This window comes from Lathamus discolor, chromosome 20, assembly GCF_037157495.1.
Source record: "Lathamus discolor isolate bLatDis1 chromosome 20, bLatDis1.hap1, whole genome shotgun sequence".
Classification (NCBI taxonomy): Eukaryota; Metazoa; Chordata; class Aves; order Psittaciformes; family Psittacidae; genus Lathamus; species Lathamus discolor.
This window is the reverse complement of record NC_088903.1, coordinates 142,546-157,322: the sequence shown is the minus strand read 5'-3', so window position 1 is coordinate 157,322 and position 14,777 is coordinate 142,546. Positions and strand designations below refer to the sequence as shown.

Below are 14,777 nucleotides of genomic sequence, written 5' to 3'. Positions count from 1 at the left end.
CTTCCAGAGGCACTTGCGGTACCCGTCCCATGGCTGATTACTATGGGACATCACGCATCGTCGGAGGCGTGGATGCGCAGCAGGGCGCCTGGCCATGGATCGTCAGCATCCAGTTCCCCAGGGGCACCGGCTCCTCGCACATCTGCGGGGGGTCCCTCATCACCCCCCAGTGGGTCCTCACGGCTGCTCACTGCTTCGTCGGGCAAAAGTAAGGCAGAGGAGGGATTCCAGCCTTAGGGAATAGCCCAGGAGCAGCTCCCATCCTGTCCGATTCCCCATCCTGGATGCACTGGGAAGAGCGCTCAAGAGAAGGCTGCTTCCAGCTTGACAGCCCTTGAGCCTAAGGCACCCTGGGGCAGTGCTTTCCTTTGGGAAACACCAGGAGTGTGGCTCCTTCCCACCCCTCTTCTCCTTAGAATGGATTAGAATGGCATGGAATGAGATGGAATGGAATGGCACGGGATCAAATGGATCATGGAATCGGCTGGGTTGGGTTGGAAAGGAGCTTGGGATCACCCACTTCCAACCCCTTGCCATGGGCAGGGATGCCTTCCGTAAAGCAGCTTGCTCCAAGCCGGCCTTGAGCACTGCCAGGCATGGAGCATCCAAACCTTCTCCGTCCATGCCATCCCAGTGCCCCAGCACCCTCCCAGGGAATCCCTTCCTTATCTCCAACCTGCGAGTCCCTGTCGGAACCCATCAGCCCTTGTCCTACGGCTCCAACCCCTGCTCTTCCACTCCCTCCCAGCTTCACCACGGATTGGTTCGTGATGGTCGGAATCACGGACCTGGCTTGGGCCAATGCCGAGACCCAGAAGCGTCGGATACGGCAGGTCGTGGTCCATGAATATTACACCGGCATCTCCGGCGGCTTCGACATCGCCTTGGTGGAGCTGGACCAGCCGGTGCAGTGCGGGTACCACGTGCAGCTGGCCTGCGTGCCCGATGCGACGCTCAGGCTATCCCAGCTCTCCGAGTGCTTCATCAGCGGATGGGGCGCGAGGGAGGCCAGAAGTGAGTGCCCGACGGCCCCGTTGGCCTTGGAATGCTGGGTCATGGGTTCATGGAATGGGATGGAAGGGAGGGTAAAGCTCATCCAGGCCTATTGGAGGTTGCTCCAACTGGGGAAGGAGCAAACCAGCCTTCTCCATCCAACCCATCCCAGTGTCCCACCACTTCATTCTGTTCAACCTGAGCATTTCTGGTTGAGCTGGAAAACATCAGCCCTTGTCCCATCGCTGAAGGTCCCTTCACGTCCTCCTTATGTTGAGGATACTGAGCAGAGAGGATGCAGCCCAGGCCGTGGGGGGGGGGGGTGTTGATGGATCCCATTGAGCTTCTCAGCCCCCAATACCCCAAAGCCATGCCTTGTACCCCCAGCCCTGACCCCCTTTGTGTCCCCACAGCGGGGGCATCGTCCCCATCAGCCCTGCAGGAGGCCAAGGTCCGCCTCATTGATGTCAAGCTCTGCAACAGCACCAATTGGTACCGAGGGGCCATCAAGAGACACAACCTCTGTGCTGGGTACCCGCAGGGAGGCATCGACACCTGCCAGGTAGGGATGTGCCATCGGGGCTCCCTTCTCCTCTCCCATCCGCAGGGCCTTGCTCTGCATCCCCCCTTATCCCAGCTGCGGAAGCGCATCCGCCTCCTGGGCCGTCATCCCTGCGCACAGACCGTAGAGGCTGGAGCTTTAAGAGCATCAAGATTCCACCACTAAACCGTGTCATGAGCACGGGTTCATGGAATGGGTTAGGTTGGGAAGGAGCTTAAAGCATCCAGGTGGAAGCAAGGGGCAGGGACGCCTTCCATTAGACCAGGTTGCTCCAAGCCCCATCCATCCTTCTCCATCCAACCCATGCCAGTGTCCCACCACCCTCATATGGAACAACTTCTCCTTATCTCAAGCCACACTCCCCTGTTCCAGTTGGAACCCATCACTCCTCATCCTACGGCTCCAATCCATGTGGAAGGTCCCTCTTCACGCCCAAATGATGAAGGAGATCCCTTCCATCCCCACAGGGGAGAGTGGCGGTCCCCTCCGGCGTTGCCATGGCCACCCATCCCCATCCTCATCCTCTCTCCTTCTCCTCCATAGGGTGACAGCGGCGGTCCCCTCATGTGCCGGGACAAGCGCGCCAACTTCTTCTGGGTTGTGGGGCTGACGAGCTGGGGCCGCGGCTGCGCCAGGGCCAACCATCCGGGGGTCTACACCTCAACGCAGCACTTCCATGAGTGGATCCTCTACCAGCTGGGGATGTTCCGCTCCGCGGGAGCCTCCGCCACGCCCCCGACATGGAGCCACCAGCACGTCTCCCACACTCCCACCCAGGAGACGATGCCGGCGCCCACGGCCTCCAGCATCAGTGGCTTCTGCTCGTTCCCGGTTCGGGTGCTGGTGGAATTCGCCACTCGGGTGCGGGAGTTGCTGCAGGGTCTAGGGGGGAAGAAGACTTGAGGAGCGGCATCGCCTGCAGTTGGCTTGAACTGCAGTAAAGTTGCCTCGTTTTCCCGTAGAGGGGACGCTTTGCACGCCCACCTCTTCTTGTGGTGCATGGGGAGGGATGGGGATGAGGGATGGAGGGCACAGTGGGAAGCGGGAGCTGGGAATCAGGGAATCAGCCAGGTTGGGAAAGACCTTCAGGAGCATCAAGTCCAATCATTGCCCTACTATTAAGCCGTGACATGAAGAAGGAGGGGGGACAGCTTCCATTAGACCAGGTTGCTCCATGCCCCATCCCTCCTTCTCCATTCAACCCATCCCAGTGTCCCAGCACCCTCACTTCCTTATCTCCAACCTGAACTTCCCTGTTCCAGTTGGAACCCTTCACCCTCCTCTCTACACCCAAATGATGAAGAAGAACCCAGCCTTCCATGGTTCTGTTTCATCCCTGCATCCAGCTGGAGCATCCCGCTTCCAGACTTGGGATCTTCCCTTGGGACCTCACACGCTTCAATGCTGTATCCATCCCACCACAAGCACCCATCCCAGCTTGCAACACCCATCCCAGCGCACTTTGGACCTCTCCCAGATCCCAGCACTGGTGTCCCCAGTGCCAGGAAAAGGGACTGGGGTCAGCGCTCACCCTTGTCCATGTTCCTGGGTCCCCATTCACCCCTCATCCCACTAAGATCCCAGGAAGATCCTGTTAAGATCCCATTAAGATCCCATTAGGATCCCTTTAGGACCCCATTAACATCCCAGTAAGACCCCGTCAGGATCCCATTAGGACCCCACTAGGATACATTAAGAATCCATGAAGATCCTTTAAGATCTAAGGAGGATCCCTTTAGGACTCCATTAATACCCCATTAATATCCCTTTAGGATCCAATTAATATCCCATTAATATGCCTTTAGTATCCCATTAATATCCTATTAGGATGATATTAGGACCCCTTTAGGACCCCATTAAGATCCATTTAGACCCCATTAAGATCCCATCAGGATGCCATTATGACCCCGTTAATATCCCATTAGGATCCCTCTAGGGCCCCATTAAGATCCCATTGGGACCCCATTAATATCTCACAAGACCACCCCCCCCCCCATAGCGGCCCCCCCGAATAGGGACACTGTGACCGGGGGGGGGGTGGGGGGGCGCAGCCCCTGAGGTAGTCAGTGAGATGGAGGGGGGGTCAGTGGCAGGCTCAGTTTGGCACCGGGGGGGAGGGGATGGGGGGGTCCTGTCTCAGTGGGGCACCACAGAGCGGCTCCTGTCCCCCCCCCACCATAGCAATGCTCAGTGGGGGGGACGACCCTCATCCATCACCCTGGGGGGGGGGGCATTAATGTCATGGGGGCGTCAATAAGGGTTGGGGTTTAAGCTTCAAGCCCCTGGGTGATTTGTGGGGTGGCACCCTTAGGCCCATAGAAACCCCCCCCCACAATGGGGTGGGTGGTCCTGGATGGGGGAGGGGGTGGTCCCAGTCTGGGGGGAGGCCATGGTTGGAAGCATCCATTGGGAAGGTGCTAAAGTCGGGGGGGTGGGGACGGTCATGGGGGGGCACCCATCTCCAGCAGTTTTGGGGGGGGGATGTCCACCTTTTGGGGGGGGCCCAATTACGGGGCGGACGGGGGTTTTGTAGTGGTCTTGATGGGTGTCCCTCCACTGGGACCAGTGGCTTTTTACAGCCACAAGAGGTTGAGCTGTTACCCCTGTCAAAGTGGATCTGGATCTGCAGTCTCATTCTAGAGCTCAAACCCAGCTGTCAGGGCAGAAAGCGAACTGTTCTTTACCTGTTTATCTGCTAGGGTAGGAGCACGAGGGAAGAACTTGCATTAAGAGTGTTTGTTTTGTTCGGTTCCATTGGCTCAGACAGTTTCTTATTGATGGAGCCCTTAAGCAGGGGCTGAGCGTGGAGATCCAGAAGAAAGAAGGGGGAGATGTGGGCAGTGGCGGCCATGAGACTGGCGTGAAAAAGAGCTCAGGAATGAGCCCTGAGGCCTTGGTGCTGTGACCAGCCCTGGCCCGAGGAGCTGGGGCCTTGGAGGGCAGAGGATGTGGGGGCTGTGCGAGGTCTGCAGCATGGAGATTGGACTGTTTACCTGGAGAGTTTCACAGGGGCCAGTGAGACGGAGCGTTGTATGGATGTGCAGGTTGGGAAAGCACCGGACAAGGGGATAGAGAGGGCTGGGTTGTAACAAAGGTGGATTTGAGTCTCCTCATCAGCTCGAGTCCGTGCCGTGCTGCGCCCCAGTGCGTGCTGCCGGGATGGATCACTGCTGACACGGCTCCCACGCACATATCCGCAGGCAGGCGTGCACATCCATGCGAGTGCACATCTCACACACACACGTGCACATCCATGCGAGTGCACATCTCACACACACACGTGCACATCCATGTGTACCCATGCGCCCATGGAAGCTCACACGTGCGCTTCCATCCCTCCACAGCCATGTGCAGCAGACATGTGCATGCCCTCGCACATGTGTGCCCTGGGCAGATGCACACCCGCGCTGCGGTCCCTGCCCATGGCCGCAGCCCTAGAGCTGCACACGCTCATCCACCCTTCCATGGGTGCACCAGGCACAGGCACAGCCATCCTGCTCTGCAGACGCGGGCACCCATGGCCAGGGCACCCATGGCCACAGCCCCCAGACAGCCCCAGCATGAGCATGGACAAAGTGGGGTCTGGAGGCACAGGGCTGTAAGGGACATGGGGGTCCACACGGATGCCACCACAAGAGGCAGCCAGGATGAAGCTGGGGGCAGGGGGTCACTGTAGGGATGCTGAGGACAGGGATGGGGACAGCTCGCACAGGCTGGCAGTGAGGTGGCATCTGATGGCTGGGAAAGGCTCCTGAGTGCTGCAGCACAGGGACAGCAGCCAGGCCCTGCTGGACCACAGCCACCAGCACCGGGACACCGACAGCATCCAGACAGGGACGGTTGTGGCAACAGTCATGGGTGCGACCTGTGGGCACCCAGAGGCACTGGTTGCAGTGGGGCACAGTGGTGGCACTGGGGCAGCGCTGAGTTTACACCCATTGCCCCTTGTCCTAGCACTGGATATCACTGAGAAAAGCCTAGCTCCATCACCCTGACACCCACCCTTTACATATTTGTAAACTCTGATGAGGTCACCCCTCAGTCTCCTCTTCTCCAAGCTAAAGAGACCCAGCTCCCTCAGCCTCTCCTCATAAGGGAGGTGTTCCACCCCCTTCATCATCTCTGTGGCTCTGCGCTGGGCTCTTTCAAGCAATTCCCTGTCCTTCTTGAACAGAGGGGCCCAGAACTGGACGCAATATTGCAGATGCGGCCTCACCAAGGCTGAGTGGAGGGGGAGGAGAACCTCTCTTGACCTACTATCCACACCCTTTCTAATGCACCCTAAGTTGCCATTTGCCTTCTTGGCCACAAGAGCACATTGCTGGCTCATGGTCATCCTCCTGTCCACCAGGACCCCCAGGTCCCTTTCCCCTTCGCTGCTTTCCAGCAGGTCAACCCCCAACCTGTGCTGGTCCATGGGGTTGTTCTTCCCCAGGTGCAAGACTCTACACTTGCCCTTGTTGAATTTCATCAAGTTTCTCCCCGCCCAACTCTCCAGCCTGTCCAGGTCTGGCTGAATGGCAGCACAGCCTTCGGGTGTGTCAGCCACTCCTCCCAGTTTTGTGTCCTCAGCGAACTTGCTGAGGGTGCACTCAGTTCCCTCATCCAGGTCCTGGATGAAAATATTAAACAGCACTGGTCCCAGCCGCGACCCCCGAGGGACTCCACTAGTCACAGACCTCCAGCTAGATTCTGCGCCATTGACCACAACTCTCTGCCTTCTTCCTTTCAACCAGTTCTTGATCCACCTCACTACTTGATCGTCAAGCCCACACTTCCTTTGCTTATCTATGAGGATGCTGTGAGAGACAGTATCAAATGCCTTACTGAAATCAAGAAAAACCACATCTACCGCTCTGCCTTCATCCCTCCACCTAGTCACTTCCTCATAGAAGGCTATAAGGTTGGTCAGACGTGACTTCCCCTCATAAAACCATGTTGGCTGTTCTTAATGACCCCCTCATCCTTGATATGGCTAGAGATGGAGTCAAGAATAAGTTGTTCCATCCCCTTTCCAGGGATGGAGGTAAGGCTGACCGGTCTATAACTACCCGGGTCCTCCTTCTTGCCCTTCTTATAGACTGGTGTGACATTTGCCATCCGCCAATCCTCAGGCACGTCTCCCAGCACAGCCCCCTCTTAATGAGGCAAAGGAACCAGGAGCAGGCTGGAAGGTTTAAGGGGAGGCTTCCCGGCTGGGAGCAGGCAAAGGCGAAGGCGCCGCTGCCAGGCAGGAAAGGGCAGGAGGAGCCGGTGCCCCCGGTCCCCACGGGACTGCAGCACACCCGGAGCCACGGCCCCTCCGTCCTGCTCCCACCACACTTGCCCATCTTGGAGGGTGGCTACGAGGAGCTGGTGCAGGCAGCCAGATGTGTGCCAGTGCCCACGTGTGCCAGAGCCCACATGTGCCTTGGCAAGGCAGCAAAGGGGGTCAGGGGGTGCAAGGGACAAGTGCGGTCCCAGGGTAGGGATGCTCAGAGCTCTCTGCCCCAGGCCTGGGGCTTTGCAAGCAGCCGGAGCAAGGGGGACACAGAGAGCAGGGCGGCAGCAGCAGGGTTTTAGCAAGGGGGGAACAGCACCGAAGCACCCAAAGCAGCAGGGGCTGGGCCTGCACTCCAGGACACGGCCCAGGCTGGACGCCCCCAGCACAGCAAAGGGGCAGAAGGCACCCGCAGGAACCCCTGCATGAGCGGGGAAGCCACGATGGAGCTCAGCCCCAGGAGCAAGGGCCTTTGCCAGGCCCAAACCCAGCTCCCCCCAGGAGGGGGGCAAGAAGAAGCAGCCGATGTCTCTGCTCAGCCCTCTGCTTTGAACCAAACTATTTATGAACGACAATAAATCATCTGCAGCAAAACACATCCAGGGCTGGGCTGGGAATGGGGGACAGGGAAAGGGGGACAGGGAATGAGGACAAGGAATGGGGGACAGGGAATGGGGACAGGGCAGGGACTTGGGGGTGACTGTGAGGAGAAGAAACACTTAAGGGGAGCGCTGTGGGGCTGCAAGGAGGACGCAGAGGAAGGAAGAAATCTGGTAACTGGGTTAGGGACACGGGGAGGGATCCGGGAGCCGTCAGCGCAAGAGCTTCATTGGCTGGGGGCGGGCGCAAGGGGTTGGGGACAGTTCCTTGGGTCTCCTCCTGCTGCCCTTCCGGGTGCTGTTCCCCCAGCGAGGCTCTGAGGAGGACAAGAGCAGAGAAACAGATGAGGCAGCTCCTGGGCAACAGCAGCAAACCCAGAGCCCCTCCTGAGGAGGATCCAAGCCTCCTCCTGATTGGGAGAAAACTCCAGGAACAAACTTGCCAGCAAAGATTTCAAGCTGACAAGCAGGTATTCTTTATTGCCGCGCCGGGAGACACGGGGGAGAGCTCCTCCTAACGTGTGTCTCTCTGTTGCTCCACAGGCTGTCCTTATCTAGTCCCTGGGCACACATACATTACGTCATTTTCCAGAAAGTTCCCCGCATGCGTACAGAATTGTGGTGGTGGTCTCTGAGGGTCGTTTACTTCTTCCAACAATCTTCATCACTTCTGGCAGCCTTTGGAGCATGCGCAGTAGATGCTCATACCAGTTTAATTGGTTCGTTAGCACAGGAGACATAATAATCCTCCTACTTATCAGTTAGTTTAACAGTATCCCATCCTGGACACCTGCCATTCCCAGATACTCCTTATCCCTGTGTCCTGTTCTTCTAGCCTGTTTTTCTTAAAACTCTGTCAACTATAACAATTTATCTTGCACAAGAATGCTCAGTGTGTTCTCTAGCTGCACTCTATTTTTTTTCTATGTACCATGCACTTCAGTAATTTTCCATTGCTACTGTTACAAAGCCATCAAACTTAGCATTACTTAAAACTGATTCTAAAGGTTTTTATATTCCATTTTGTGATTTTCTGTCCCCCTTGTTTCAATTCCCCCCTTTTTCTGTCCTTTTGCAAATTCTTTTGCAACATTTTATATATTACCATTACCATCAAAAGTCTTTTGAAATAATTTCCCGTTTCTACTTGGCGCTTAATTTCACTCCTTTTCCAGTCTTCATAATTTATCATAGCATTTACAACACCAGAGAGAACCTTGTATCATACCACAAGTAATCAATATTAAAATAATTAACACCAATATACCTGCAACCAGTTGCTTCAACCAGGAGAGATCAGGTAATCATGAAGTTAACCCTTTCCATATTTTTTTTTCAAAATCCCAGGAGGTGTCATCCATGGCCATTTCATGAAATATCTTAGTTTGTTTCCAAATTTCCTCCAGATCTGTTTCAATTCTGCCACTTTGGTCTATATAGGAGCAACAACTTTCACTGATTATGGAACAAACCCCTCCTTGTGATGTCAATAACATGTCTAGAGCCATTCGGTTTTGTAATACCACCTTAGATAGGCTAGTTATCTCTCGTTCTGCCTGGATTATATCAATGTTTTTACTTTCCATTTCCTCTATGGTTGCTGAGATATTTATAATTCACTTATTCCCAAAGATAGAATTAGCCCTCTTACAAAACTATGAAATGCAGTGTGCTGTTCAATAATAGGGTTAAACCCTTGCTTAATCTGTTTAGCAAAATTGGGTATTACAGCACCTAAGGTGCATGCCCCCTTCTAGTTGAGGGCTAGAGTCTTATAAGCATTTTCTCCACATAACCAATACCATCCTTTCCCTTTAGGAATGGGCCACCACTGAATTGCGATACCATCTATATTAATAGCGTGATTGCAATTTGAATGGTGACCTACATCTGTGGCATTTAAACAAGCATGATCTCCTACCCTGGTTCCCAGTGTAATACATCTTTGTGCACAGGTGTAATATTTATTACCTGCATTAAGATTAACTATTCCAAATTTTAACTTTTCCTTCGAATACAGATTGCTAGTGTTCACCCACAAATTTGTCCATGAGACAGTGTTAGGAATTGGAACTCCAGTTAATGGGAGATCCAGGCTTTCTCCTGATTTAGGCAACTGTGCACACACCCAACAGTCAGTACGATTGAAAACCTTAGTGATATTCTGCACTAATTTCAGGTATAAGTTCTGGTCCCAAGCTTGTGCTCCGGTTATCATATGAGTCCTAATTGTGACCGGCGCAATTTCATACGCAAGGGTCCTGAAGGTTTGACCTGCCATGTCTTCTCTGGCTCTGGTGCTTTCTTTATTCTTGAGTAATGCATTCAAGCAGGTTGTTCCTTTATCTTCACTGCTGTAAAGGTGGTCAGTAATCTCTGGTACGGTCTGCTCCACTTCTCCTGTAGAGGATCTCCAGAAAAATTCTTAACATAAACCCAGTCTCCAGATCTGAAAGGGTGGATCGGATAATCCAAACCTCTTGCTCTTGTCCCTACTATTCTCTTATTTATCTCTTCCAATTGTTTTCCTAAATTAATCAAAAACTGTCGTAGACAGCCTTCTCTCACTTCCTGAAGACTTTCCCCTGTAAACTGGGACTGATATGGTCTTCCATACAAAATCTCAAATGGGCTAACCTCTTCTTTCGACCGAGGTTTAGTTTGAATTCTTAATAGAGCCAGTGGTAACGCCTGGTACCAATATAAATTTGTTTCCTGACATATTTTACTAATCTGTTTAATCAGATGGTTCATCTTTTCTACTTACCCACTGGCCTGAGGCCTGTATGGAACACGTAGTTGCCAATCAATTTCAAATTTTTTCGCTAATTTCTTGTGACAATTTTGCACTAAAGTGTTAACCTCAGTCTGAAGAAATTGCCTCTGGTACTCCAAAATGAGGTATGATCTCGTTAAATAATATTTTAATCGCTTGTCTTGCATTATTTATCCTACAAGGGAATGCTTCTGGCCAGCCTGAAAAAGTATCCTTTAACACCAACAAATATTGATAACCTCCTTTTCTTGATAATTCAGAAAAATCTGTTTGCCACTGCTGTCCCAGATAACTTCCTCTCACAATTGTCCTAATTTGATTTCTATTTTCACTTTTAGGATTATTCTTAAGACATAGCTAACATTGTTTTGTCACTTACTGAACTATAGTATATAGATTTCTTCCTACAATTTGTTTGTTTAAGTGTTTATACAAAGAGTTACTATCACAATGAGTTTTATTATGTTCCTCCTGAACTAACTTCCAGAGTTGGTTATAGGGGGTTACAATTCTCCCATCAGGTATCTGAACCCCACCCTCTTTATTTTCCTGTCCTTTTAGATCTTGAATCAATTTTCTATCCTCTTTTGAATATCTAGGTTTAGATTTCTCAATTGTTAGTTTGCCATCAGGGATTAAGGACATGATTTTAGATTGTTCAGCTGCTCGTTTGGCTTCAAAATCGGCCAAATTATTTCCAATTTCCTGATCAGAGTCACCTTGATGTCCTTTACAGTACATAATAGCTACTTGTTCAGGTAGCTGAACAGCTTCTAGTAATTGTAGAATTTCTGTAGCATGTTTAATCTGTTTCCCTTGTGTATTCAAAAGTCCTTGCTCTTTCCAGATAGCACCACGTGCATGGACCACACCAAATGCGTATTTAGAATCAGTCCAAATATTTATCCTTTTATCTTCAGGCAGTTCCAGGGCTCTCGTTAATGTTATTATTTCTGCCTTCTGGGCAGAGGTGTTTGCTGGTAAAGGTTTAGCTTCTATTACCTGTGAAGTGGTGGTAACGGCATATCCTGCCTTTCGTTCACCTGCTTTCGTTCATGAAGCTACTACCTCAGTAAACCAAGAATCAGCGCCTTCCAGAGGTTTTTCTTTCAAGTCTGGTCGGCTCAAATACACAGTCTCTATGGTGGCCAAGCAATTGTGTGTTAGTAGTTCTGTCAGTTGTTCCTGCAAAAAGGATGCTGGATTCACCACATCGGTGACCACAATTTCTATATCATCCTGTTCCACAAGTGTGGCCTGGTATTTTAAAAAACGTGAAGGAGATAACCAGTGGGCTCCTTTCTGCTCCAGGACTGCTGATACTGCATGGGACACTAGCACAGTAATCTTCTGTCCCAAGGTGAATTTGCGAGCCTCTTCAATATTTATGATGACTGCGGCCACAGCCCTCAGGCATCCGGGCCATCCTTTGCTCGCTTCATCCAGTTGTTTTGAAAAATATGCCACTGCCCTTCTGTATGGTCCTAGTTTCTGAGCAAGGACCCCCAAGGCTATTCCTTGTTTTTTATAGGAATATAGCCTAAAGGATTTAGTCACATCTGGAAGTCACAGAGTTGCAGCTCTCACTGGCTCTGTTTTTAAATTTTTAAAAGCCCCTCTGCTGTATCAGTCCGTTTTAAAGAGGGAGGGTTTCCTTTCAACAGTTCATACAGTGGTCTTACCAGAACACCATAATCATGGATCCAAAGTCTGCACCCATCCGGTCATTCCCAGGAATGCCTGGAGCTCCTTGGTGGTTGACGGTCATGGAGTCTGACAAAGGGCTTCTTTTCTAGCAGCTCCAAGTTCTGTCTGTCCTCCTGCTATTTCATATCCTAGGTAGGAAACTCAGGTTTGGATTAGTTGGGCCTTTCATTTGGATACCCAATAACCATTCAGTCCCAGAAAATTGAATAATTCCACTGTCCACTGGATACATTCTGCCTTTGTTTCTGTAGCAATAAATAGGTCATCCACATATTGTAACAGAGTCCCGTCTGAGTAGGTGGCTTCCGTGATTCTAGTTCTCATGCTAGCTGATTTCCAAAAATTGCTGGACTGTTTTAAACTCTTTAGGTAATACTGCCCAAGTTAATTGAGTTTCCCTTCCTGTGTCAGGATTTTCCCATTCAAAAGCAAATAACTTTGGCTTTCTTTGGCCAATGGTAAGCAAAAGAAAATGTCCTTTAAATCCAGGATGGCAAACCATTTCTGATTATTATTCTGTTTAGCCAATAAGTCATACAAATTAGCTACTACTGGACGAATATACTCTGCTGTTTTGTTGATTGCCCTGAGATCTTGAACCAATCTGCACCTTTTGCCATCATATTCCTTTAGTGTCCAGATAGGAGTGCCATATTCCAAGTCACATTCAATTAATAATCTATATTTTAAAATTTATCAGTGATTGTTGATTCCCTTTGATCTTCTAATTTTAAGGGATATTGTTTTATTCTAATTGAGCAAGGCTCCCCCTCCTTTTTATTTACACTTTAAGAGGCAAAGCATTTTTCGCCTTACCTGGAACTTCAGGTGCCCATACTCCCAGATATACCTGATTAAGTTTTTCTTCTATTTCAGGGAGGTCCTCCTGTTTGCTTTTCTGCTGAATTAAAGATAAACTCAAAACTGCAATTAATTGATTATTTTTAACTCTAAATTCCATTTTGCCTTCTTTAAATGTTGCTTCTTGCCCTAATAAACATTTTAGAGAATTTGGCATGCATAAAAATTTATGCATTCCTATTTTTTTCCCAATTTGTACTTTAAAGGTTTCAGAAAGAATGCTTCACTTTTTTTTTTCCTGGTGGCCAGTAGCTCCCACATCTGTAGCGAATTCTTTTCTCTCTGATTTAATACCAAATAACTTGGTCCTGTAATTGCTAAAATTCCACTTTATTTCCTCTAGTCTCTAGTTTTAATTTAACCAGTGGATCTGGTAAGGTAGATTCCCCAGGTCCCTGTCAGTCTAGTTGCAATTCAGTCACCGGATCCACCCCATGCCACTGCCCCCCCACCCAGGGCAGTCTCACTTCCAACGTCCAAACTCCCCACAGCCCGCACACCGATCCGCTTCCACAGAAGAGCCCACTCCCCCACCTCTGCCCGACATCCCTCCTCCCAGGCTCAAACACAGGAGCTGCTCGAGCTCCCCTCCTTTCCCCCTTGGTTTTCCCTTTTGTTTTTTTTTTTTTATCTCACAGTTGCTCACCCTGCTCTGCAGAGGCTGCAGGTGCCTGCCTCTGCAACAGCACTTCTGCTTTAACCCTTTCCTAACTCTGAATGTGAATCTGCCGCTTTTTGCCAGTGGCAGCAATCTCTTCCTCCTTATCAATATCAGATAGGACAGGTGCAGAGGGTGCTCCTCTCAGAGGTACCTGTGACACATACTTTTCCAACCTACCTTCCTGATTACTGTTTTTTAACTTTAAACATCTTTCCCCAATATCACAGGCTGAACAGCATCTCTCCATCTTAACTTTCAGTTTTTCCCTGTCCTTTTCCAAAGCGAAAATTAAGGGATCTGGCAGAGCTATATTAATTCTGCATTCAGTCCCTCACTCCACGTGGTTTCTTAAAGTGAAAAACACATCTGCATACATTACTTCATCCCATTTTCCTTGCCACCTCAAAACAACATTAATTGTAACAATATATTATAGTTCAGAGTTCCATTTTCAGGCCATTTTCCCTGATTTTCCAAAATATACAAAGGCCACCATCGGTTACAATATTTTACCAATGTTTTCTTATTTACCGAGCCCCCAGGAGACCCTCCAAGTTACTTCCAGTGTGCCAAAATGCACCCTAAAAGACTCTTTTTCAAGATCTCTTCACTCTGCTGACTTTCCACTATCAGTCTCACATTCACACACACACACGGGATCCCACAGACACACTGCACACAGTTACAACACTGGAGACAGAGACTAAAATTCTATCAAACAAACAACAGTTAATAACACAGTTATAGCATCCTGTCACCAATACCAAAGCACACGACCAAAATCCTTAACGTAACAAGCCACAAAATAAATCAAATACCAACAAGATCCAAAACCATTTCCACAAGACACCCCCTGTGTCTTGTAGGACCCAAACCACAAGAAGCCCCCTGCTTCTTGTGGGTGTATACCAGACGGACGCTAGCAGCCGGGTATTCGCCTTTACCCACGAGATTTCCTATCTCGATTTACGGAAGGCTTCCAAACCTTGCGTATGCTTACCAAACCAACCCAATTACCAATGCAGTCTTTATGCAAGATGCCCGCTGCACCTTACAGACCATACAAAAGAAAAGAATACCTTTGATGAAGATGGTCCTTGTCTGCTCCTGCAGTGATCCGAATGAGTCGAGGGGTCCCTCCGGGAAAAATTCCCGAGGGCCCTAGGGAGCCCTGTCCTCAGTGGGTCCTGCAGCCGAGCAGAGAGGGTCCCATCTGGGTCGCCAGATTGATTGGGAGAAAACTCCAGGAACAAACTTGCCAGCAAAGTTTTCAAGCTGACAAGCAGGTATTCTTTATTGCGGCGCCAGGAGACACGGGGGAGAGCTCCTCCTAACGTGTGTCTCCCCCCCTTTTGCTC

The 14,777-nt window shown here is 50.4% G+C and overlaps 1 protein-coding gene and 1 long non-coding RNA gene across 2 annotated transcripts; one reads left to right on the top strand and one right to left on the bottom strand.

Annotated features, from left to right (window-relative positions):
• The first annotated feature begins 29 nt into the window (after positions 1-29).
• LOC136024247 (acrosin-like) lies at positions 30-2,458 on the top strand. The gene is made up of 5 exons (XM_065699457.1): positions 30-208; positions 749-1,014; positions 1,407-1,555; positions 1,601-1,678; positions 2,099-2,458. The coding sequence occupies exons 1-5, from the start codon at positions 30-32 to the stop codon at positions 2,456-2,458; spliced, it is 1,032 nt and encodes a 343-aa protein (XP_065555529.1).
• Positions 2,459-7,221: 4,763 nt separating this feature from the next.
• On the bottom strand, positions 7,222-14,761 carry LOC136024186 (uncharacterized). Its single transcript, XR_010616781.1, has 2 exons — positions 14,499-14,761; positions 7,222-7,731 (listed from the first exon to the last, which is right to left on the bottom strand). It is a non-coding gene; the product is annotated as an uncharacterized LOC136024186 (long non-coding RNA).
• Positions 14,762-14,777: the final 16 nt, after the last annotated feature.